The 27,186-nt window shown below is 46.9% G+C and overlaps 1 protein-coding gene across 12 annotated transcripts in view; it reads left to right on the forward strand.

The window, feature by feature from the left end:
• ERC1 (ELKS/RAB6-interacting/CAST family member 1) overlaps nt 1-27,186 on the forward strand; it is a 2,439,553-nt gene that overhangs the window by 769,182 nt on the left and 1,643,185 nt on the right. For all 12 annotated transcript variants that reach the window (XM_086952855.1, XM_086952857.1, XM_086952853.1 and 9 more), the window contains one exon: nt 23,527-23,694. In XM_086952855.1, the coding sequence (XP_086808981.1) occupies nt 23,527-23,694 (168 nt within the window). The remainder of the gene's footprint in view (nt 1-23,526; nt 23,695-27,186) is intronic.

The following is a 27,186-nucleotide window of genomic DNA, read 5'->3' on the forward strand; positions in this document are numbered from 1 at the left end:
AGAAAAAAGGCGGCGGAATCGCTATTATCGCCCGTGACACCTATAGCGTAAGGCATACGCTAATTCCCCAGACTTCCTGCGAAGCTCTAGAATTCGCTATAAAGCTGACCCCATCCTACACCTTCAAAGGGATTCTCCTTTATCGACCACCGGGACCCAGGTGTGATTTCCTGGGGGCTTACAGAACCTTCCTGGAAACATCCGCCCTGGAGAACTCCTTCACCATTCTGGGTGATTTTAATTTTCATTTTGATGTGCCGGACAACCCCGACACAGCCATGCTTTTAGCTGATATGTCCACTTTTGGCCTATCTCCTTTGGTCCATTCTCCTACGCACTAAGGAGGTCACACACTCGATGGCGTTTTCTCTAATGCCTCGGGCCTCAAACTCACAACAATACTCCCTTTAATTTGGTCGGATCATCTTCTTATCCTGGCCTCCCTACCAGTGGGCGACCCCCTGGTCGACGAACCCCACCCTAACCCCTGTCCCCTTTACTTGGCATGGGATGACATAGATGTATGCAGGTTGGAAACCTTGCTTAATGACACCCTCCCGACGTTACCTCCGGACCCGAACAATGCCACGTCCCAATTTTACAACTGTGTGAGCTTAGCAGCCAAAGATCTGGTCCCAGTTAAGCAACGGTCACGCAACAGATCTACCCCCTCGGCCCCGTGGTACTCAGAGGTACTGCGTACCCAAAAGCAACAGTGCCGGAATAGAGAGAGACACTGGCGGAAGGACTACTCACCCGAAGCCAAACTCCTATATAAAGAGTCGGTAGCAAAATACAAACAGCTTATCATGGACGCAAAAAAAAGTATTATTGCAATAAAATTGAATCTGTTCAAAATTCCAATAAATGCCTATACGAGACCACCAAACAACTAGTGGGTTTCTCTGTGGATCTCACACCTCCCCCGTCTCAAACCCTTTCCGACGCTCTTTCCAAGTTCTTCTTCAGCAAAGTTGATGACATTTACAGGGTTTTCGCCAATAACGCTACTCTATCTCACAGGCCATCAACTCAACCTGAAGGACCCACTCTCTCGCAGTTCAGCGAGGTCACGTGTCCGCAGGTGCTAAAAACTGTATCCACCATCAAATCGGGATCGGCCCTCGACCCATGTCCCTTGAAGGTCTTGAAACCCATCATAGATACAGTCTTACCCTCCATAACCAACATCTGCAACTCCATGTTCAACACCGGCATCTATCCCGAGTCACTAAAGAAAACCCTAATAAAACCGTTGCTCAAGAAACCTACTCTTGATAAAGAAGAACCCAAAAGCTACCGCCCCATCGCCAGTCTCCCACTATTAGCTAAAATAGTGGAAAAAATTATGAATACTCAACTCTCCTCCTTCATCGAGGATAACAAATGGCTAGATGAAACACAGTTTGGCTTCCGTCGCTTTCACGGAACCGAGACGGCCTTGGTCAAAGCGGCGGACGACATCAGATCCATCCGGGATGCGGGAGGCACTGCCGTCCTGATTCTTCTAGACCTGTCAGCGGCCTTTGACACGGTCGACCACACCACCTTGGTCGACCGTGTCGAGAGCATAGGCATTCAAGGTAAAGCCAAAAGTCTTCTGGCCTCTTTCTTGGACAACAGGACCCAGGTCGTCACTGTGGGACCTTTTGAATCCTCCCCCCTGTCACTACCGTGTGGAGTTCCCCAAGGCTCATCCCTTAGTCCAACACTTTTTAACATCTATGTGTCGGACCTTGCCAATGTCATCAGGGCACACGGGATGAGCCTTACTTCATACGCTGATGACACTCAACTGGTCCTTGCCGTCAAAAATGACAGACTTCAGAAAGCCAACATGTTCAACCAGGGCATGTCGGCCATCGGGAACTGGATGTCACACAATTGCCTGAAGCTAAACTCCGATAAATCGGAGGTTGTAATCTTCGGCAATCTTTCTCCGGAGTGGTCCCCTCTCTGGTGGCCGTCATCCATGGGCCAGCCGCCAGTCCCGGTTGACAAAGTGAGGAACTTGGGAGTTATGTTCGACAACCGCCTGAACTTTCTTCCACACGCCAACCAGATATCCTCTTCAGCCTTTCATAAACTTAGGCTCATCAAAAAAATTCTGCCCTTCTTACCTGAAAACATGGCGAAAACACTGGTAAGCTCCCTGGTGCTCTCCACCCTAGACTATTGTAACGCTTTGTTTCTAGGGGCCCAGGAGAGAGTGTTAACAAAAATGCAGTCTATACAGAACGCAGCCGCCAGGCTCTTAGGGCGAATCCCCAAATTCCATCTGGTCTCACCCACCATAAGACAACTGCATTGGCTTCCGGTGAGGAAGAGGATTCTGTTCAAGACCTTATGTCTGGTATATAAGGCTCTACATAACGCTGCTCCAGCGTTCTTCACTCAGAACCTTACCCCTTACTGTCCATCTAGAGCACTGCGCTCCTCCACCTCCCTGGACCTGGTGATCCCCCGAACTAAATCTGTCAACTGGGGTGACAGAAGATTCCTTGTGGCTGCTCCAAAACTTTGGAACACACTGCCTCATTCGATCAAGACCAGCACGTCTCTATGGTCTTTTCGAAAAAACCTCAAAACTTGGCTTTTTAATCAATAATTTCCTAAGTCCCCTTGCTGGCTAAACATTGCAGTAACTTAGCGCCGAGATGCCCACGGGCCTTCGTTTCGCGCTTTATAAATGCCAAAATAAATAAATAAAAATAAAGGGGAGACATAGATGTTAAACAGGGTGGGCGATAACGCCGACCCTGGGGAACTCCTCCAGGAAGGGTAAAATTGTCTGACTGATGGCCGTTCCAAGAGATGGCTTGTCCCCTATCTGACAGAAAGGAGTAGAGGAGATCGAACGCTAGGTTCGACACCGATATCCTGCAACCGTTGGATAAGTACCTCATGGTTTACGGTGTCAAAGGCCGCTGTGCGATCCAGTAGAATCAGAGTGACCCCCCGCACCTAAGGTACCCCTGATTGTGTATGCTGCCTGCCATCGCAGGCCTGTGCATGCGCACTGACACCCCATTAATAAATCTGTGTCAGGTCTACCATTGCAGACTCATGTGGTCACACTTGCACCCCTGGTGCTGGGGATTGTGTCCAACCTGCCATCGCAGGTTTGTGTGCACTAGCGCGTGTGCGCCCACATAGTGAGGAATACTTGTGTGTGTGTTTTCACTACCTATGAGTCTTGCTCTTCCCATAGGTTAACCTGGGGAAAGTGGTTAACATTATTTTGGGCTTCAATTGTGGATTGCAGTTGAGAAGACTCATGATGTTTCTCATCAATAGATTCACGATGCCAAACCCTTTCCAGTGGGTTTTGGCATAACTCACTTAAAAATGCCACTTATAGAATATGGCCATAATCAAAATGGGGTAACCCAACTACGGTCCTAGACCTGGGTACAATGTGTTATGGAAGACAATGGTCGTGGATCTCATTCAAAAGTGATCTAAGCACAGACTTTCAATCGTTATTTTTGAAATTTAGAGCCTCAAAAGTATGGCTAACCATCTTAATCCATTAATTCTTCTTTCAGTGCACAAACCAAGACGATAATTCAAATCGGGGTTTTTTATTTCCCAATATATTCAAGTTCAAACGAAAGGCATTCATTTATACATTATAAAGGTACAAGGAGATAGTTACTCCTGGAAACGTGCAGGAAGAGGGTTGAGTGCTCTGGTGTAGGGAAGTGAAAGGAATTCAAGAGATAGTTGTAGGGGTGAAGATAGATAATTCAGGGGCGGACAGAGCCATACACTTTCAGTCCTTAGCAACTCTGTAATTACTAAGTGTATACTTATATGGCCAATTTCATTAAATTTCCATCACACAATACAATTCTTGCGTAGCACGTGAGTGGTTGAAAGGAGCGTGGTCCAGTTTGAGCGTAGCTGGACGTCGAAGTTTCGACCCGACTTAAGGGGCTAGTGGGTAGGTGGGGGTCTCAGCCTGCGAGTCTTCTTCAGGAAGGGTAGGGGGAGTAACCTGCATACCATGGTGGTATCAGAGTCCCACCCGTGTGTTAGCCAGGGTAAACGGGAATATTCAAGGTGTGACTGGTGTTTCCTCGTTAAGTAGCTAATCTAGGGGCTCCTTCGAAGCATGGGGAGCAGAAGTTGTGTCCTCATCCATGGTTGACGGGTAAGGTGTGTCCTCTTCGGGAAATTTATTCATGGGGCCGCTGCTCATTCAAAGTAGTGATGCAATCACAACCAGCGTCTTGAATCCGCGCGGGGAATGGCAGAGAAGAATGAATGGATTAAGATGGTGAGCCATACTTTTGAGGCTCTAAATTTAAAAAATAACGATTGAAAGTCTCTGCTTAGATCACTTTTGAATGAGACTAATAGAATATGGACATTTCTATCCTCTAAGAGTCTTGTGCGCCATGGTGCCTTGCTCCGGTGGACACCAGGGATCGGGGGAGCACACCGTCATAAACCATGGGGATTCCCCAGTTACAGTTATAAACCATGGACCATTTAAGGGCCGGATGGGGTAATTTGGAGAGAGAGAGGTTTTGACACTTGGCCTCTGGGAGCCATCTCCTGGCCCCACTAAAGATTAAGATCTACAATCCACTGCCCCATGGCATACAGGCCTATAATTTATGGGACATATTTGTGGTTCAAACCACCCCTAACTTCAAAGACACACAACAATATAACTACTGTTGCCATCCTTCATTTCCGGGGAGATAAGTTTGTGGGGACGCGGGACCGGATTACTCCGATTGAGTGGTGCAAACTGCCATAGAACTCTGTTGTGCACATGGAGGATTACTACAATTGAAGGGGCCTGTGTGACCTTTCTAAATAGTGCTAGGGCTGAAGATCTGCTGAAGTGTGACATCCTGAATTGTGCTCTCCATGGGCCCATCTGTGGGCCTCCTGTTCTCCCAAAGATCTCTGGGACATCAGTCTCCCGCAAGGGACCTACACCAGCCACCTGTGACATCTGGAGAGCAGTACCCTTTCAAGTGCCCCCCTTTGCTACTGAATCCCATCGGGTAGCGCGGTGTTGGCATGGAACTAAGACGTGTGCCTGGAGACTGGATTGTCTAACGCGGAGCCCCAGAAATCTTGCCTGCATCTAAGCTGTGTGGTTCTTGTACCGCAGGGACCCTGACACTCATAAGCGTATAGTTGGTGGTGAGTAACTTCACCTGTTGCAGGACCCCGCGTGGCCCATTTCGTCGATCGTGCCGCATCTCTCTTGAGCGTCATGCCAACTGCATGCTCTTTGCTTGCGGTGACCGAAGCGTGGGGGTTTACTCATAGTAGTGCCTCATTCTTCATCATGTGGCTCTGCTGAACTTTTTTTTCTGTGGAGTTTTATGTAGCGAGATTTAGAACCAGAGGTATCAAAGTGCTTAAGATGAGCACCAGTTACGTTACAGACGCATTCATTTTTGTTAGGCACGGGGAGATTAAGTGATTTGGCCAGAATCACAGAATCTTGAACGTCCCTGCCGAGACTCAAACCCGGTTCACCAGCACCAAGGTCGACCGCCCTAGCCGTTAGGCCACATTCTCTCCCCAACCTGCACATGTGTGTGACTGATCGGACTCATATGGTGCAATCTGTATCATTGTGTACCAGATGTTGTGCCTCATTTCCAGTGAGGTACTGAATTTTCAACTCTTCACTGTGTGACCGAAATAGTCTAGTGCAGCTTATCTCAACCTGCACCAGTCATTGTGCCTCATTTCCAGGGAGGTACAGAATTTGCAACTGTTTGTGTTTGAGGCCTGAAGTGTCTGGTGTGATCCATACCAACACGCTCTAGGCACTGTGCCTGTGTTGCCTGGGCACGACCCTGATCAACTTGTACCTGTCCGGGTGCCGCCTCCTACCGACAGGCTCCCCTGTGTTACTCCCTATTCATTGGTTGTTCCCAATAGATCCCCATCATGGTGGACCAATTGCCATCTCCACACCTGTTTCCTCCCGAACACATCTTGGTGCCAGGTAGTAGTGAGAGAAATTGGCTTGGTTGAGGGAACTTTTCCGAAACAGTTTGGAAGTGGGTCAAGAGATAGCGTGACTTCAATGTGTTTTGGGACATGTGGGTGAACTCCTACCTCCCAGTTAAAACTTGCTACGTCTCCCCACCTGCTTCACTAAGTGCGACTACGGTCGCGTGCAGCCTAGTATCCGGTATCAAGGGCGAGTTATCTTCCGTCCCCGGGTTATAGACAATTGGAGTGAACTAGAGAGTGGAGGGAAGCTGAGGCCACGAAGTCGGCAAGGTGTTATCCATTGACCTGCTGGGTACCAGTAGCACCCCATTAGGGGGCTGAGTGCGTATGTGCTTAAAAACCTTCTGTACGGACTGGGCTGATACCGGTCGTACCGTGTGTGTGTGTGTGTGTGTGTGTGTGTGTGTGTGTGTGTGTGTAATCGTTCATGTGTTCATTTGTGTTTGTCTGCGAACCACCTGTGATTCACGACTCTGGCCAGTGGTGCATTTTATACGTTGATTTAATGTCAAAAACACAATACATTAGACATTCGGCGTGACTCCAGCTCGGTTCTTACTTTCTTAATGTGCACTCCGTCTGATCAACTGTCCTCTTAGGCTTCTACCCATCAAGTGCCTTTCTGGAAGCAAGTACATCTGCCCGGAGGGTCAGTGAACTACAAGCACTGTCCTCTCGGCCTCCCTACATCTTTTTTTCTAGCACAGACTGGTCCTTCGGACATGAGCATTGTTCTTGCCGAATATAGTCCTCCCGTTCCACGTTGGCCTTTCCTTCACTTTGCCTATCTTTTGCACTCCACCTCAGCACTCTAAGGAAAAAGGGACTCCACCAGCTGGACCCAAATAGAGCAGTGTAATTGTACCTTGACTGCACAAAACCGTTCCAGGTGTATGAATAACTCTTTGTGGGGTATCTCGTGCCAAAAAAGGGAAGGCCGTGTAGAAACAGACCATCTCCTGGTTGATAGTACTCTGCATTAAAATCTGCTGTGCATTGGCCAAGAAGCAACCCCCATAAGGTTTGCATGCTCCTGTTACCAGACCAAAAGTTGCAACCACTGAGTTCGCACTCCGAATCCCGATCCTGGACGCCTGCAGGCAGCAACGTGAGCCTAGCTGCACATGTTCACCAAACACTACTGCCTAGACAGTCGATTGCTTCCGCATGGGCTCTTTGCCCATTTGGTTGATTGTCCTGCAGGATTTTCTGGTTTAAATTATTTCTGCAGGCCCACCTCTGGGAAGGTATTACTTGGGTATCTATTCTCAGGTAAGGCATCTGCGGCTAGATGGACAACTTACTTCTCTTAAGTTAACGCCTTATCAGGTAGACACTCAATCTAGCTGCAGATTCCTCACCAATACACCCATCCGCCCCACAAGCAGATTTCTAGGGTCAAGGCTGTTCCCCCTTTCAGGGCTCTAGTTGTTCTCACCAGTAGTCCTCGCTACTGCCATGGAAAGTTGCGAAATGAAACAGACTTCATTGTTCTTTGGTGCCTGTATAGGTACAGTGTGAGTCGAACAACCCCGCCTACTGGCACACAGGGGTAGTGCTCACGAAAAATTTCTGTATCCAGTCTGATGCCTGTGTAGGAGAGTAGGATCTGCTTACTATGGTTATCCCCACTTTTTGCTGGTGTTTCACTGTTTTTCAACTTTAGTCTGGCTGGGACCCTGCTAACCAGGACCGCAGTCTAGCTGCTTCCTCTCTAAATTGATTGCATGTACATTAGGTACACTCCAGATTGGTTACTGGGTTACCCTTGTGAGTCCCCAGTATATGGCACCTTAGGTACTAACGACATAGGTACCCCAGAGGCCTACCAGGGGGTGAAGCATGTATTATGCCACCCCTGGGAAGCCTTCCAAAATGGCACCCCAGGTCTGCTACTGCATCCTGGGTAAGGTGGTGCATGCACCCCTTACTGAGATATAGGTTACCTATATCTACCTTAAACATTGACACATATAAACCTATAAGTCACTCCTATGGCAGGCCTTATCAATGCTGAAGGCAGCGTGCTTGGTTTTGAGTGAGAGGGTGCCCATGCATGAGCAGGGCCCCTCCTCAGCTTTTGGAATCACTTCTCTGTAGCTGTTCTCTGATGCAGCCAGACCATATACTCTTAAGTGCATTATAAACTTGCTGTTAATGCTAACTTTGGAATGGCTGCATGGAAAAATGTTGTGTTTGGTGCCAAACACTTTGGAATCCTACCCCCTGCCAGTACTGGAGGCACAGGTAGAATTCCACCCTTCTAGAGGGAGAAGACATGTACATACTTACTTGCCGGTAATGTTTTTATAGAGCCCTGGCATCACAGAATGGATGCTACAGCCACAGACACAAGTCTGACCTCCTACTGCTGGACGACAATCTGGCTGCGGAGGCCTGGACAATAGGTTTCCTGTAACAGGAAGGTGTAACCACCTCACAGACCGGCTTTAGTGTATTGGGGCTGGGTGGGTGCATTTAGAGAAAGCTTTTCAGACAGTGCTGGGGGCACACGTGGTGCCCCTGTGCATATCCCGGTTCAAACCGGTTGCTGGGGCACTCAGCCCCTGCTCTGGCGCGAAACTGGACAAAGGGAAATGGGTGTAACCACCCACACACCTGGTTCCTCCCATAGGTGGAACCCTAGAGTAAGTCCAACCCCTAAACTTAGTATAAGTATAGGAACCCAGTCCTTAGGACTTTAGATTACCCTGGGCGAAACTCTGCAACATATATCCTGGAACTTCGACATTCTATTTTTACGAGAAAACTGAAGAATCTCTCTTGGGGTCAAGGAGAGACTCCCCTGTTCAAACAGGCACCAAAGAAGCATCTTGCCGGTTTGCATTTCCAAGGCTCCCGACGGATTTGCAACACAGGACCTAGACTTCCAGATTTCTCCGAGGCCGACACAAGATCACAGCAAAGCTGAGAGCCACAGCCCTCACGAGTGACGTGGAACCGGAACCCCTGGACACCATGCACATTTGCTAGTGCATTGTCTTCCTGAGCTTTCCTGAAGTTGTGCAGTGGGCTACTTGTAGTCCAAGTCCCAAGCACCATTTCCACTGAAGATTGTGAGCCTACTCTCCACAAGTGTTCCGTGGGCATTTCCGGTCGAGGCTCCTACGCGATCCCTGGTCTGTCGACTGGTGGGTCCCCACGAAGGTAACTATTCTGTTTCTTGGGCTTTCCTGGTTGCTCCAGACGTGCTCTGACTCCCCTCCAAAGGGTGAGTCCCTCACACCTTGCTGGTCTGCACCAAAGCCAATCTTGGCTTTCTGCGTGGGGTGCTGTTGCCTAGGCTTTCTGGGTCCAATCCAGAAACCGACACCGCAGCACTCGATATCCTTCGTGGGACAGCTCAAATCCAGCTCTTGGTCAACGCCTCCTGATCCTCGTGGCTTAAGAGTCAAGCTTCACCTTCTTCACCTGAAATCACCCGACATTGGTTGGCATCTTCTCATCGCCTTCCTGGTCACTGGCTAGTGACCCAGACTATGTCCCCTCTGCTTTAAGGTTCTTCCCGACTCTGATCCAGGCTTCGATCCCATTCGGGCACTTTCCACTTGGTCACCTGCAGCACTTTTCCACAGCTCGCCATTAAAAACGACGAAACCCGACATCAAAAGACACCTATGCACCTGGCTTCCGTAGGTGAGGTAACTCGAGTACTCTGATGCTCATGTGGGTATTGACTCTAGAACTGTCTAGTTCTAAAGGGGTTTGCTCCAAGTCCTCTACTAAGTGTCCTTCCTTTGTAATTTTCCAGCTGCGACTTTCCCCATAGAAGTAAATGGTGATTCGCTTCTGTGTTCAGACACTTCACGCGTCCCCCTTGGGTTCCCTGTGCCACTACCTTTGGTGGTTCCTGGTGGCCCCAGCGGTTCTAAAGGCTCTAGGCCTTATATCTATGACAGTCGTGGTTCTTATATCACTTTCTTAGAATATGGTTTGTGACGCCCCTAGGGCTAATCATATATTGTGCTAATTTACTTTGTGCAAAATAAGTTTACTGAATGTACTTTTGCCCCTAGCCTCATAAAGAGACTAGAGGGATGTGTTTAGAATAAATACATATATCTTGTATATATACCTGGAATGGTTCTCGTTTTATTTGGTCATCCATGAGATTATAGACTAGTAAAACAAGCTGGTTTACATTCCTTCAAGACTTAGCCTGAAGGCTGCTCTCCACAGCTACCACTAGGATAGCTTTCTATTTAGGTTGTCTTTAAACCTACCATCAATAAGGGTCGTTTGGACTAGTGCAAGGTGCCCCCTAGAATAGTGGACAGCATATGCCAGGCCAACTTCTCACATTGGTGTGCAACGTGTGAAATTCCAGCCTGTCATTGTTTTACCAGGTAATCTCAAGTGTATCATCATTTGAAACCCACTAAAGGTACCAGAGGTACATATCATACAAGCTTAAATACAGTAAGTTCTACTGAACTTAGAGTTGTGTGTCAAGGGCTTAAGCACACCCTTTCTACAACTCAACAGAGTCCAGTAGGTACCCAACTAGAGTAGGTAGTGCATACACCACACCTCACTAGTTATGTCTTCAAGGCCAAGAATCAGTGGATCCCTGCCAGATGTCAGTAGGTTTCAGACATCCAAGTATGACACATTCCCTTTTCAATAGTTAAGGGCTCTGTGTACTAGGAGGAAATTGAAGACACCAAAAAATGCAACCACCCAACATCTCAGAGAGGTGTTGATGCTTGATGACCAGAGAAAAGCTTCAGATCCTGTAAGGGTAGGCAGTGGGGTGGGAGCAACAGAAGGGGAAGAGGCCAGTGGAATCAATCCACAGGATTCAGACTCTGGTGTTGACCAGACAGGTGACAATGGCCTGGACCTGGGAGAACCAGCTCCAACTAAAGATGAAGAAGGCCAGCAGGGCCCTCTCTTTGTTTCCCCAGGAAGAGTTGATGGTGTGCCTAGAAGGACAAGATCTCCTTCATTGGAGTCTAACCATTCTGGTACATCAGTAGGGTCTTCTGCCTCTTTTCATAGGAGGGCCACCTCCTGTGAAAAGAGAAAGAACCAGTTGAGGTGTGAAGAAACACACTAGAGATAAGGAAACAAAGAGTAGTCTTAGAAAGGGAGTCCCTAGAGCTCGCAAGAGCAAGAAAAAAGATGGGACTAGAATCCCATGGTGGCAGCATTGTTCCTAGAGGTAGGGAAAGGTCCTATGACCATAAAAACTTAAGCAAGATAGTCCCTCCCTACAAGAGTGGGGATGACAACCTCAAATGGATAACTATACTGGAGAGGGCCTGCAAAGTACAGTAGGTATCCCAGGAGCAGTGGAAAGCAATCTCGTGTCTCTCCTTTGCGGACAAAGGTAGAGATAAGCTCCTCGCTGTCAGAGAAGAGGATGCTGATAATTACAAAGTCCTAAAGAGTGCACTTATAGGTGGGTTTGGCCTAACCACTGAGCAGTATAGCATACAGTTCAGTGATTCCCAAAAGGCACAGACCCCGGAATGGGTTGAGTTTGTTGATTGTGCTACTAAGGCTCTGGAGAGCTGGCTACTGGGCAGTAAAGTGTGTGATTATACCGGATTGTATAATTTGATCATGAGAGAGCAGATCCTTAACTGTCAGAATCAGTTGTTGCATCAGCATTTGGTAGACTCTGATCTGACCTCTCCCGAAGAATTGGGAAAGAAGGTAGACAAATGGGTCAGAACCAGGGTGAAGCAGAAGGTGGTGACCAGAAGAAGCCAGGGGGAGAAGGGTAAAGACCAGAAGTCTTCACAGGGTCCCCAATAATATTCTACTGGTGGGGATTCCCAATCTTCTAAGAAAGGAAAAGGCCTAAAGAAACCATGGTGTAAAATCTGCAAACAGAATAGCCATTGAACTAGTGATTGCGCCAAGAAAGATGCAACTCCAGCCACCATTGCCCCTAAAGCAACTGTTCCCCATAGTTCAGCTTCAAGTGGTGGTACTGCAGACGGGTGTAGTAGGGTTAACCCTGGGAACTGAGATGGGCTCTTTCCTAGTCAGAGTGCCAACTCTGGCTGTCTTGATCTGTGATGGTGGCATGGATATGTCCTCTCTGTGTGTCCCAGTAACTTGGGCAAGTACAGACAACAGCCTTTGATAAATGGAAAAGAGGCTTTGGCCTACAGGGACACAGGGCAAGTGTCACTCTGGTGACACAAGACCTTGTTGAACCTGGACAAATCATACATTGTGAACTTTAGTAAGTGACCAATGCTAGCAATGTCAGGACCAACCATGCCTGGCAGTTGTTAATTTCTCCTGGTGAGTGGTAACTGGCCTTGAGAAAGTTGTGGTAAGTGCACACCTCCCTGTAGAATGCTTGCTTGGCAATGATTTAGAGACTTCAGCCTGGTCTGCAGTGGAGTTCAGGACCCATGCAGAAATGTTAGGGATCTCTGCACATGTGTTTACTGTGACTAGGTCACAGGTTGAAAAGGCTAACACTGAACAGGCCCTGGTTCTGGAATAATGGACCAGGTGCCTTCCAAGAAAAGGAGCAGTAGGGTTAAGGCAGTGCCTTCCCCTCTGACTCAGTGATGATCAGTCTCTTGAGGGTGATGATTGGGCTCCTGAAGAAGGAACGGTCCCAGAGGAGCTTGAGCCTGATCAGGTTTAGTTCCTGGGGACAGGGGGCCCTTCCAGGGCTGATCCGAGTCAGGAGCAGCTGAGCTGCCCTTCTCTTGAACCCCTCAAACAGCAAGCTGCTGCTGAGGCTGCTGGGAATGCTAATGGCACCCATAAAATCTATTGGGATGATGGACTCCTGTATTCAGAGAGTAGTGACCCCAAGCCTGGTGCAGCCAGGAGGTTGGTTATACCTTTGAAGTTCAGGGGCTCCTTTTTGACACTAGCCCATGATATTCCTTTAGCAGGACACCTGGGCCAGAACAAGACTTGGGACAGAATTGCCCCTCACTTTCACTGGCCCCACATGTCTGAAGACACAAATAAGTTTTGTCGCTCCTCTGTAACCTACCAAGCCAGTGCTAAGGCAGGTGGCACCACAAAGGCCCCCTTGATACCACTACCTGTGGTGGGGGTTCCCTTTGAGAAAGTGGGGATTGACACTGTTGGACCAAAGGATCCTCAGACTGCATCTGGGCACAGGTTTATCCTAGTGGTGGTGGACCATGCCACTAGGTACCCAGAGGCAATTACCCTTAGGACCACTACATCACCTGTTGTGGCAAGAGCCCTCTTGGGAGTTTTATCAAGAGTGGGTTTTCCTAAGGAGGTAGTATCTGACAGAGGTGCAAACTTTATGTCCAGCTACTTGACTGCAATGTGAAAGGAGAGTGGAGTGAATTGCAAATTCACCACACCCTATCACCCACAATGCAATGGTTTAGTTGAAAGATTCCGGCCCGGGACCAGGGTTCGATTCCCGGCACGGCAGGTTTCTGGACTAGGGTCAGCGGACTCGATAATTCTCTCGCCTCGGTGCCCACTCTGATCAGCGATCACACTCGGCAACTCTGGGCATTAGCTTGCCTCATCTTCACTAACGGCCCCACCAGACCGCCGGGGATGCCTGGTCTCACCCTGGAGATACCCATTAAGGGACCATCTCTCAGGGAAGCCAGGAAGGGTTTCGCAGCGGTCGAAGCGCCTAGGGACCCTATGGGTAAGTAGTGCGCTATATAAATGCCAATACATTTACATTTACATTTTACAAAACCTTAAAGGGTATGATCAAGGGTCTCCCAGAAAAGCTTAGGCAGAGATAGGACATCCTACTACCCTGCCTTTTATTTGCATACAGGGAAGTTCCTCAGAAGGGTGTTGGCTACAACCCTTTTGAACTTCTGTTTGGGCATCCTGTAAGAGGCCCATTGTGTCTGGTGAAGGAGGGATGGGAGTTACCTCTCAAACACCCTAAACAGGATATAGTGGACTATGTACTTAGTCTTCGCTCCAGGATGGCTGAGTATGTGAAAAAGCCAACTAAAACCCCTGAGGCTAGCCAGGAATTACAGAAAGCCTGGCATGACCAAAAGGCTGTACTGACTGTGTACCAATATTTCAAGAAAAAGAGAGAGGGACCCAACAGCCAAAGGGGCAGGGTACCAGACAAGACCAAGGTCAATAGAGAACCCCCTTTGGGTCAATCCACACTTACCACAACATACATCTACACGGAACCTCAAATCACCGATGTGAAAACAGTGGATGGAGAGACCGCGTACTCACAAAATATTTCAAGTATAAAATACAGTTTCTCATCAATAAAAAATACAAGTATTTAGGTGTCAATGTACATCATATAACACACAATTTACATTTAATGTTAAAAAGTAGCTTTCTAACTAGGCTACCTATGTCAGTAAAATCACACAAAATGTATACGATAAAGGTGGCCTAAAACACAGAATGTTTTTTTATATCAAAAGGGAAAAGCTGGGATACGAAGTGGGAAAACTAATTCCACATCACAGAAAAGTACTAATTAATCAAGCATAAATCAATTGTAATCGTCTCAACACATTGTTTCATAGATCATATATGGTACAATAGTTCATAAAGATTTAAAGTAGACTCATAAAGAGACTAGAGGGATGTGTTTAGAATAAATACATATATTTTTATATATATATATATCAAACAAAAGTTACCAACAGCTTTGGGGGCGCTCTCAAAAACACAAGCTGGACTCACTTCTTTGTTAGTGGTGCAAAGTTCTTTCACCTTTTCCGAGGCGTCCGCTTGCAATCCTGTTGATTCTGCTGCTCGCACCCTCCAATGGGCGTTTGAAAAAACCAAGCTGCAACACAGAAACCGGCTTTTCTTTCAGAAAGAAACTTTGCACCACAAGTCCCAGCACACCTGCAGGCTGCGCATTGGAGCCAGTCCACCAGGGGGCAGGTACTGCGGTTAAAACACGAACTTGTAACGAGGCAGCCGTCACAATCAGTTGGGTCCGTGATCAAGAGGCAGGAGCCTCGAAACGCGTAGGACCATGTAACCTGCAATATTGAAGGGAATGCCTGTTTCTTATGAATAAATCGGACCTCTTGGCAAACAAAGAAGTGAGTCCGGCTTGTGTTTTTGAGAGCGCCCCCAAAGCTGTTGGTAACTTTTGTTTGATATATTACGGCCAGCCAGGGTCGTGGGAAGCGAACCGCCGTCAAATTAAATATACAGACCGCAGTGAGACACCAGAGCCCCACAAAGCGGAAAAACCAAGCTGCAACACAGAAACCGGCTTTTCTTTCAAACGCCCATTGGAGGGTGCGAGCAGCAGAATCAACAGGATTGCAAGCGGACGCCTCGGAAAAGTTGAAAGAACTTTGCACCACAAGTCCCAGCACACCTGCAGGCTGCGCATTGGAGCCAGTCCACCAGGGGGCAGGTACTGCGGTTAAAACACGAACTTGTAACGAGGCAGCCGTCACAATCAGTTGGGTCCGTGATCAAGAGGCAGGAGCCTCGAAATGCGTAGGACCATGTAACCTGCAATATTGAAGGGAATGCCTGTTTCTTATGAATAAATCGGACCTCTTGGCAAACAAAGAAGTGAGTCCGGCTTGTGTTTTTGAGAGCGTATGTATATATATATATATATATATATATATATATATATATATATATATATATATATATACACACACATACCTGGTGTGGTTCTCCTTTCATTTGGTCATTCATGAGATTATAGACTGTTAAAACAAGGTGCTTTACATTCCTTCAAGTCTTAGCCTGAAGGCTGCTCTCCACAGCTACCACTAGGATAGCTTTCTATATAGGTGGTCTTTAAACCTACCATCAATAAGGGTCGTTTGGACTGGTGCAAGGTGTCCACTGGAATAGTGGACAGCATATGCCAGGCCAACTTCTCACAGCCTGAGAAACTCTAAGGTAAGAAATCTGTGGCTAGAATGATTCCCTACCATATGAGGCATTACCGAAGTTAAGTAATTTATTCCACAGCAGGAAATATATTTGTTGTTTAACAGCCAATACCGTTGGATTTTTTCAGCCAGCTCTCTTCATCCATTGGTCTATTGTGCCATTCACATTTTCGTCTGTCTACTACGGCATACATGATAGGGCAATTGGTCAGCCCACTTAATCCATTGCCTAATTTCACTGTTGAGTGACGGTATTCTGATCTTTCACTAGTAGCACTTCTACTCATAAACAAGTTCCCTTTCTGTGGCAGGAACTACTATGGCAATGTGTGCTTCTTGAGCACACAAATTATTTTTGCTTTCTGCTTCCCTTAGAAAAAAACATTGACAAAAACCAGGATAATGGCAAAAAGCTGACCGCCATCACCAAATGTATTGGCTTTGGCAATGTTTGTTTCCCTTTTTCTTTGACACTGAAGCTTGGGAGTGAGCAGTCATATTCCGCACCAAAGGTATTTTCCAAAGACTTTTTGGCATTTGTTAATCTCCACAGCCATAGTGATTTCAAAGGTTCAACCTCTAGAAATCTTTAGCTGAATTGAAAGCCTGGAAATAATCACCTTGTTAAGCTGGCCCACTTTATAGTGGCTTTTTGGTGGAATTCAGACCTGGTGCTAACATTGAAAGTATTATGGTGAGTACTTGTATGCACCTGTGTCAGACACTGAATTCTCCAACTCTGACCAGTGAGTGTACTTCTTTAGGTCGAGCAGACCTACATTCAATGCGTAAGCATTGAAGGTGTCTGCTTTTGACCTATTGTTACCCGTATTTAGGAATGAAGACACGACTCAGACGCGCGCTTTTGCAGTCTCAGTTTTGACCGCGGGAGCGCGTGTCTGAGCCGCGCTTGCGCAGAGTAATTCACAGCCCCTGCTCACACACACACAGCCAGCCCCCACCCCTCTGCATGCACGCGTACACACACACACATGCGCGCGCACACATACACACGCATGCATACACACGCCGCCGCAGCCCTCTGGCTCTGGAGAGATGCTGGCACTATCGTTGGAGTCCCACACTGGGGACTCCAAATACCATGGCCCCCGCAGCCCGCAACATGCTCAGAGTACCTCCTGTCCCCAGAAACGCAAGCACGGAGCCCCACTCACCGGGACTTCTACTCCGCAGGACTTTTCCGGGGAGACAACGTGCCCAGTCAGGTCCCGCTCCGGGGCTGCTCCCTCTGGCGTCAACGGGCACAGGGACACCGGCACTCCACTCCTTGGCTTCCCGGGCGGACGCCGGCGGCACGCAGGGCTCTCCTCTCTCTGCACCGGAGCCTTGCGCCAGCCACTGCAGCCTGCCTCCTGGGAAGCTCCGGTCGCATGTCCGGCCCCGCCCCTGTCCCAACAAAGGTTGCCTGGCTTCCTGTTGAAGCCGGGCTGCGGCGGAGAGTTTGCTTGTTATATGTGGAGCGCTCTTTTTTGTTGTAAAATGGCGTTTTAATACCGTGCCTGGTATTACTGTTACTGGCTCATATTAACGCAGTTTACTGGCCATTATTGGCTTGAGGGCAAGTATGGGGAATAACGAGCAGATTCTGGAATTACTGGGCTGCTTAACACATATATCCAGAATGCTGAACCATTTTCCCATATGGTGGAAACTGCGAGCTGATGCGCAGGCACCAAACTTGTAGCTGCGTAGGATGCCATTTCAACACAAACCCCCCACTCAACACAATGTGACGCCCATAGCAGTGCCATCTTAAGGATATATTAAGAAATATATTGACTGCACCTGTTTAGAACAACTTTGAATTTTATTGCCAATTTTCTCCTTATTGACGCCACAAGATGCCAAACAATATTGAATTATATGTCAAAGGCTGAGATACAGAAACAGGCAGAAGTACAAAGAGCACACGTCCATTTTCCCACGGGCCCCATGGAATGTGGGGGCCCTGGGCAGTTGCCCACTTATGCCTTAAAACGGCTCTGTGGACATAGTGTCGTTTTCTGTCTCGCAAAGTCTGCCTCCGCCAATGAACTTTTAGCCTTTCCTGTCTGAATACTCTTACCCAAGCCACGCGTACGCAACCAAAGGCTTTGCCACAGAGTCCGTGGGGTGGCGTCACATCCTCTTCACTTCCGTGCTAATGGGCGGGGGCAGCGATTTCCACACCATATGTATCGTGATGAATGCTGAGGGGCAGAGGGGTCAAGCTGTGAGTGGCGAAGTGTAATTAAAGTGTAGGTGGTGAGGTTAATTTGTTAAGACTGAAAACGCCTGATTCATGACTTGTGAGAGCAGCACGGAACTTAGTAAACGCACGTTCACGCCTTGGAGCATCTTGACACTGTATAATGAGTGAATAATGGATGTTAACTATCATCTCACTATATGGTCCTCATGTTATCGACCTTAGAACGCTGAAAGGCTCAATGGGCCCACTGGGGATTTGAACCTCTGAACATGAAGTGAAAAACGAATTCTTTCAATGGACCTGTTAGGTCAACGCGTGTTTAATTAGTAAACGTTCAAGTTCATGTTCTTTATTAGTAAAAGTTCAAGTTCATGTTCTTTATTTATTTCAACAAATCATCGTAGTGAAATCAATAGGGCATAACAAACTGAAGGTATGAAAACAGAAAATGCCATAAAACCAGTGTGGTATATATCAACATTTAAGACCCCGGACACATCATGATCCAATAAATAGATAAACACTTAAAACAGTAGATGCTAATATGTCCCCCCAAGACGCTTTTCCATACTTAATAAGTGAACACTAAAGCAATCTCATCTCGGCGACTTGCTGCCTCAACATTTAGTCTTGTCTAGCTTATCAATGTAAAAATATTCAGAGAACTCTACATTCAAATGTAAACAAAATATATCGAAGCAAACTGCTGTGGCGGCTAAGAAAATGGTAATTTAGGCTCAACATATCATGCCATCTATTTAAAGTGTATGTGTTATTAAATCTCGACAATCAAAGTGCATTGACTATTGACCTTGAAAGTACTTGCAGGGGCCGTCATCATCAGCAAATGTACGGATATTCTGAGCAGAGGCAAATGCTAGAAATAAATACTAATGATGTTTAGCCACTGCATTCGGCATTGATACCACCACATTCATGTATTTTATAAAGCTTCCAGTCAATTGGCCCGATTCCTCTTTTAGGCATTTCTCCACCGCAACTTGGCAGGATCTAATATTTAGCTGTCTAAAAATTGGTACCAGACAATAACTAGGCCTGGGCAGTGAACTCCACTATATTTGCGGAGCTTGTGGAGTTTTTCGCACTCCACAAAGCACGCAGAGTTCTGAAAAACTCGCGGAGCAGTGTTTTTCCCCCACTCGTGTTGGTGAATGCAAGCGAGGAAAAGCCACCTCCCGGCGAGATTTCTCAAAGTAGGCGGTAAGATTTCTCAATGCAGGTGGTCTGAGATGGTCGCGACTCCTCACGTTGAGAAAGCTGCTGCTCGGGTAGGAAATCTACTTAAGTGGCAGGAAAAGAAGCAGCGCCCTCTTGCACTGTGCATGTTGCCATTCAAACAGATTTTAAAGCACAGGACAAGCACCCTGGACTGAAAATCAATGAGAACAATATGACCAAACGCACTCCGCCACTTGCAGAACTCCGCGTAGCACGGTGGACATTTTTTAGGGCTCGCCCCTTTTCTATTTCGCAGAAATAGAAAACAGGGGTGAGCCCTTATGTCGCTGATCTGCTTCTTTCCCCAAAGGCTCTATTCAGGCAGCTGATTGGCTCTCTTCAAGCCGGATTCCCAAGAGTTCACGAGAATAGAATCACACACACCACATTACTCAGGGACACCACGTCATCACTCAGCCCAACCACATCATCACTCAGCACATTAACAGCACTGTCCTTGCTGGCTACCAACAAGCACTGCCATAGCCAATAGGACTCGCATTAGGAAAGTGAAAATATATAAATTATTAGCATCGTTATTTACAAAGCCAATAGCTTACCAATACAACACATATTAAAAAAAATTGTCATTTACAATATCAATAGCTCACACTTTCCTAATGCGAGACCTATTGCATTGCAAATGCTTGTTTTTTTATTGAACAAGCATCGGGTAGCCTTTACATTTGCAATGAAACATAAATGCTCCGATTCTGACATCCATAGCTTGTTCTGAAACGTTTCTCTCCCTTTCAGTGAGAGAGAGACTAACTTACAAGCACTCTACTATAATGCACTACGGTGGATTCCCCAACTTTAAATCTGCCAAAGACTAGGTCATTCTGACTCTTTCCTTTAATTTTTACTCTGTCTTATAATCTTTATGCTTCCGTGGGAGGACTGGACCATAATAAACACAGCACCATGCTGTAGGGGATTTATCAACAGACCTCATTAATGGTACACAAAGCCTGCACTAATAATCCTATTTTAGGACATTTTCGGGAGTTTTGGGACAAAGTGAGGTTACTGGGCTCAGATTGTGTGAATTGCAGATGTTTACCTCTGTTGTCCCGGAGCTTAACCCTACTGTTGGACCCAGAACTAATCACCAAGTGCACCCGTTTAGCACTTGACTCTCAGGTGAGCGAAAGTGAGCTCTTTAAGGCTTACTCAAGGCGGTGGTGTGAGGTTAGAGCCTTCGCATCCTGTAAGCATCAAACAGCTGTCAGTCTTGGCATCTCCCATTCTTTACTTTGGAAGAAAAGTACTTTATTACTGCTGACAGAATTAGAAATACTGATCATAAGCAACATGCATTTCCTACAGGTACCAAAGGGAACAGTTTCTTGTTTCCTTTGGGACCATCTATTGCCGTAAAGTGCATTGACTTGTTGCCAAACGAAGGATATGTAGGGGTTCCTTTTACTTATTGACACCTCCAAATTGGGAGTTTCTGTTGCACAGTTCTTGCTTCAGGTTGCATTAATCCAGTATTCGAAGGGAACTGTGATAAATGTTCCTCCATGTCACTAAAAAGTTACAAAAATTGTAGATACCTTGATATTTACCGAATACCTCGCCATGAGCCAAAGAAAGACTTGGACTGATGAATAAAGAAAGGAATAAGCGGTTCAGTGGAGTATGTAATCACACAGTCGCTGTGAGTACCACAGGTTAGGATCTCCACTGTATTTTTAAATACTAGTTATACCTATAAAGCTCCCTTTAATAGTTTTTTTTAATTTGACATCTTTGAACCAAGAAATTATGCCTTTTTTTTAAAACATATTTTATTGAAGGTTTTTCATCATACGGCAAAATTACGATAGTCAACGCCCTCAGTTATCAAACATATCTTCATTTATACCCCAACACATTCAAGTACTCACCCCCCTCCCTCCCCTAAATGGTGTGGGCATGTACCAAGAAATTATGCCTTACGCAAACTGCACCTTGCAAATGCTCAGAAACGTTTCGACAAAAATGCTGATCACGTGTGAGATCTGGCGAGTGAATGCTGTGCTCACAATCACTGCTTGCCATTCAATGCGGAGCAAAGCAGCGGGCACTTCCGCTTCCATGAGCCACGTGGCCATGGTGATGCAGAACTTCTGATTTCAGAATTCAGAATCCTCCCAAAATCATACCTAATCCATTTACAGGAACAGGATTGACAAGAACCAAAAGTTAGGTGTGGGAATTTAAATCCACTTATGTGCAGTGGATTATGTGGCAAACAACGCAGGGAGAATGCTCCCTATCTGCATGGCGCCTTCCCCTGCTACAGCACTGTATGGGGTCAGGATCGCCACAGGCGAGCGAGAGGTGTACTACGTGCAGATCTGTGAATGATGGATGCACTGGAATCGGTGCCTGCCACGCTCGTAGTGCCAAAGGGCACAGCGGGCAAGATGGCTATGTGCCAATCTGAATGCAGACATAAAAATTTGTGATTTGCCTGTGTGCAATATAGTCCTTTTCTCAGATATGCTTTTGTGAATCCAGGCTTTTGAGTGTCTGGGATACTGTAGATTCGTATCTGAGCTTGAATTTGTCTGATATGCTCGTTAGGACAGGATATAGCATTCAGCTAATACTCTACAGAATGTGAACGGGTAGGAGAATCTAGAACAAGATGATGATTAAAATGAGAATGTTGTGGTAAAATTTACACCAGGCCGAGTTGAGCTGGGCTAGAGAATGCAACACTGCGTGTAAAAACAATTTATGCAGACCAATGGAAAATAATGAGATTCCTTTCTTGAAGAGCAGTGCATGGAGTGAAGAGCTAATTACTGGGGGGCAGAGTGTATTCGTCTCTCAATGTTATGAAAATCTGAGGCAGGCAGGAGCGGGACGTTCCTCAGTAAGGAGAGCGCATGTATACAGGTCGTTACTAGTTTCTGTGTGCCTGACTCAGAGGAAGACATAAGAGCGAAACACAGATATTTACTTGAGTAAATGTAATGTAGATGTAAATCCAGTATTCGTAAAGCGCAAACAGTTACCCGTAGGCATCCGTTGGGAAGATAAGGCAAGCTATTGCCCAGAGTCACATGGTGCTGGGCTGACCTGCCGCCGGGGATCGAAACGTGAGCCCCAGATTCCAGTGTCAGTCGACCTGGCCGTGGCGCCACACCTCTTCCAGAGCAAAGAGATCACTAGACCTGAACTGGGAGTTTGCTAACAGGGAATCTGATGAGGAGGACCTCTCCTGATGTTTTTTTCACCAACATCTGTCAGGTAGTGCTTTACTTGGAGCCAGAGGCCAACTATCCATGCATGTGTTGGCTAGAAGACTTGCGTTCCCTCCAGTACCAATCACCACAAGATTTGTTCCACCTTGGTCACTGTAGAGAAGAGTCACTGGTCGCAACCTGAACCAATCCATGTTAGAGATGGCACCAACCTAGTGCAACTTTATGAAGGGCACTTCAATAACCAACAATTTTCCTGAGCAAAGGATAATACTGCGTCTCCTTCCCCTGATTACAGTCAACACGCTCTACATTGATTGGGATTGATTTTCTAAGTGCCATTACCTAAAGCCAGGCAATGGCCAAACTTCGGTTGTTTGGCTAATTTTGGGCCTGAGTTAGAGTTTGGCAGACGTGTATTCCAAAACAACCGTGATGAGTTACCCGTCCACCTTATTACAAGTGCCATAGGATACAATGCACTTGTGATAAGGCACTTTTGTGACGGAGTAACCCGTCCTCCACACTCTAAATCAGACACTGTGCACCTGCAAGGATTGCGTTTGTACTTTCATTTTCTGCGCTCTTGGAAATTGATAAATTGTTTTTACTTTTGTGTCGAACTCATTGTTGAATGTCTTTAACTACTATCAATATTTTCTGCATATGGAAAGCGGATTTCTTGTTAATGTAAAAGAAAGTTCAACTCTTCCTAGTTCGGAGTGAGTGAAATTTGTAAACTCGCTTAAATAAAAAAGAATTCTAGTTGGAACAATTTTTGGGTTGTTGCTGGAAAAGCCCAAACATGTGAAAGTGGGCAAACTGCACAAATGAAGGACAAGGTTCGAGAGTATTCCTAACGTTGCTTATGTCAAAGCTGTGTGTGCGCCTTTTCCTCATTAACACCAGTTTGTTTAGACACGCTTACTTGTGCATTCCAGAAATAGACTTTTCTCTGACATGTTAAACAATATATTAATTTGTGACACACCTTATGTTTTTTCCACAGGTGGATGCACTCCGATTACGCTTAGAAGAGAAGGAGACCATGCTAAATAAAAAGACAAAACAGATTCAAGAAGTTTCGGAGGAGAAAGGGACCCTGTCCGGAGAGATCCATGACCTAAAAGATATGTTGGATGTCAAAGAAAGAAAGGTGGTGGTTCTCCAGAAGAAGGTATGTTGGTCATGTCCATTCTGGGCATCATAAAAACGAGTTTACACTACTTTCTACCACACAAATTAATAATAATAATATCTGTATTAATAGAGCGCGACAGCTACCTCAACTAGAGGTGTCCTGGCGCTATAGCGGGCGAGCTGGAGACCGAGGTTTCCAGGAGTCTAACTTTGGCTAAATAACCAAGTCTTCAAAGTCTTTCTGAACTCAGTTTCAGATTTCATTAAGTGCATGGTGGCAGGCAGGGAGTTCCAAAATCTAGCCGTCACCACCATGAAGGATCTGCCCCCAATGCGTGTCTTTCATATTGAGGTTTGCAGAGCAGGTGCTGAGAATTTGATCTCAATGATCGTTTTTGTTGGTAGCGGCATAGCCGGTGCTTAAGGTAACTAGGACTTCTGCCTCGCAGTGCCCAAAAGGCCGTGGTCCGAGCCTTGAATTCTATCCTTTTCGCTTCCCGTAGCCAATGGAGCTGTCTTATATGAGGAGAGATGTGGTGCAGATACAGTTCTCGTCTAATCTCACAGCCTCATTTTGTACCATCTGCAATCTCTCAATCAGATAGGCAAGTAGTCCCAGGTATAAGCAATTTGCATAATCCAGCCAAGATGTCACTGTGGCATGGACTATGATTCTACGACAGTCCTCCGGAATTAGAAGTAGAATTGTCCTCAAGCTTCTCAGCTTACCGAATCAAGAGGATGCTATGTGATGTACTTGGGCTGTAAACGTAAGATCCATTTCCCATTTTACGCCCAGGTGTCTTGCTGTATTTGCAGGGCTAGGTGGCCGGCCCATTTCAGCCAGCCACCAAAGTCCAGGGGATGGAGGCGATACTTTGCCAAAGAACACGACCTCTGTCTTCTCCGCGGTGAGCTTTAATTTGTTATTATTCATCCAACAGGAGATGTCCTTCAGGCATCCCTTAAATCTAATGAAAGAGTCCACAGAGGGATCCTTAAAGGAGAATAGCAACTGGGTGTCATCCGCATTTGATAGACCTTCACTTCCCAGTTGGCAACAAGCGAAAAAAAGTTTGCCAGATACATGTTAAAAAGTAGCAAGCTCAAGGTTGAGCCCTGCGGTACCCAGCACAACAGTGGTCTTGCTTCCGACTGAAAGGTTTGAAGTGCCGTCGTTGAGATAGGACTGTAGCCAGGATATTGGCCTACTGATATCGATAGTCTATTAAAGGTCGTCTATTTTACATGGATTTTATGTACACAAACATAGCCACTTGAGCACCTGCTCTCTTATTTACTGTATTTGCAATCGCTGCCTTTCACAACAACTTGAGCCTGCAAAAGAACCCGGCAGACCTCGCCTAACAGCTTCTGTTGTTATCTAAAGAACCAATGCTAACTTAGTGGCCTATCATCACTCCAGAAGGAACCACCGCCACCATGAAGTCTATCCACTCAGGGGCCATGTTCGACTTCTGGCCTCTCCACGCCTACTCCAGAGGACTGCAACCCATCAGCGCCATGATCACACGTATTCTAAATACCTCCACTTCTTCTACGACCTTCCCAGATGCTTGGAAACAGGCAACTGTTCTCCCCTTGCTCCTCTCTGACTCCCGAAGCTGTAGTAACCAGATTCCCTTTCTCATTCTGAATTGCTGTTTTCTCGCTCCGCACATTTTTCTGTCTAGTACGCATTTCTAATATACGTCCTTCCTTTTCACCTCAATTGTAGCATTCCTCCCTTTGAGTCGTATATTTCTCGATTACCTTTGTTAAAATAAGTCACCTGTTGCCGCTTTGGCTAGGGCAAGCCTGCTCAATGTTCCCTCCATATTCTTTCCATCCTCTATTTCTCCAACTAGTTCTTCAATTATTCATAATCTCTGATATAATTCAGTTAGTTGCTGGCTTTGTTTTTAAGAGCGGTGTAGTCTAAAAATAAGTGTCTCTGCATGGATACCAGCCTTTAGGGCATCCCAGACCATACCGATTCGGGCACTCCCTCTGTTATTTTCCAGAAACTCTTCTATCCATTTCTTCATGTCGTCAATATAACCCTCATCCACTAGCACTCCCCTTCCAAAGTTCCAATACGTTGTGTCCTCCCCTCCCTCGATCTGTATTATCACTAGGACCAGGGGGTTGTCCCAGAACCCCAAAGGAGCAGCCGCCAATGCGGCAGAGCTTTGTGCGGGGTACGCTCAGTAGGTACTGGCTTGAGGAACGCAAGTCGCGCCGGGGTACATAAGGAGTAAGGAGAGGTCTTAACAGTTTTGGGCTTCCGAGTTTGAGGATTTTGAAGGTCATAATGAGGGTTTTGAACTGGATTCTGAAGTCGACGGGTAACCAGTGCAATTTACGAATAGTGGCTCTGGCCGAGCATCTGCGGGGAAGGCCGACTAAGGCTCTTGCCGCAGAGTTTTGCACGCGTTGCAGTCGTGCTATCTCTCCTTTGTTGGCGCCCAGGAGAAGAACATTGGCGTAGTCCAAGCGGGAGAGGATTGTGCCTTGGATGATGAGTTGACGGACCTTAGCGTAAAAAAAAACCAAGTATGGGGCTGAGACTCCTCAGCAAGCCAACAGAGGTGGCAGCCACTTTTTTGGTGTGGGTCTGATAGCTAAGTGAGGAGTCCATCCAGACGCCTAGATTTTTGACCAGGGATTTGGGAGGTGGAATGGTGCCTAGAGACGAAGGCCACCAGTGCTCATTCCAGTGGCTGGTGTTTTTACCGAGGAGCAGCACCTCCGTTTTGCTCGCATTAAGCTGCAGACAGTTGTCCGTCATCCATTGGGCTACGGCAGCAAGACCATCCCTGAATCTTGAGGCCGAGGTGGATGGGCCTTCCGTGAGAGTGATGGCCAGCTGTGTGTAGTCAGCATACGACACCAGCGTAAGGTCCCACTTTTTAGCCACTACTGCAAGTGGCTGCACATAAAGATTAAAAAGGGATGGGCTCAGTGCAGAGCCCTGCGGAACTCCCTGTGCAATGGGATGGGCTTAGATAGGAATGGGGGGGCTGACACCCGGAAGGATCTGTCCTTCAGGAAGGAACAGAACCATTTCAGAGCATGACCGGAGACCCCTACTGTCTCCAGACGATTGAGAAGGATGTTGTGGGATACCGTATCCAAGGCTGCGCTGAGGTCAAGAAGAATCAGCGCAGCACTCTGACCGGCATCTAGAATCGTCCGGAGATGTTCAGTTGTAGCCAGGAGAGCGGACTCCGTGCTGTGGCCCGGTCTGAACCCGTTTTGAGATGGGTCCAGGATGTTATTTTGGCCCATATGTTGGGACAGGACGTTGTTTGCATGGGCCTCTGCAAGTTTGGACAGCCATGGAAGCAGTGAGATGGGTCGGAAATTTTCCGGTTTGGACGGATCTAGGGTGGGTTTCTTGATGGGTGAAACCCATGCTTGTTTCCAGGCTGTCGGGACACTAGCTGATGAGAAGGAGAGATTCAGTATAGAGGCCAAAGAAGGCAGAAAAAAATCGAGTGAATCCATAAATTGGGTAGGCCTCATG

The sequence above is a fragment of the Lissotriton vulgaris genome, chromosome 1_2 (assembly GCF_964263255.1).
Source record: "Lissotriton vulgaris chromosome 1_2, aLisVul1.2, whole genome shotgun sequence".
Taxonomy (NCBI): Eukaryota; Metazoa; Chordata; class Amphibia; order Caudata; family Salamandridae; genus Lissotriton; species Lissotriton vulgaris.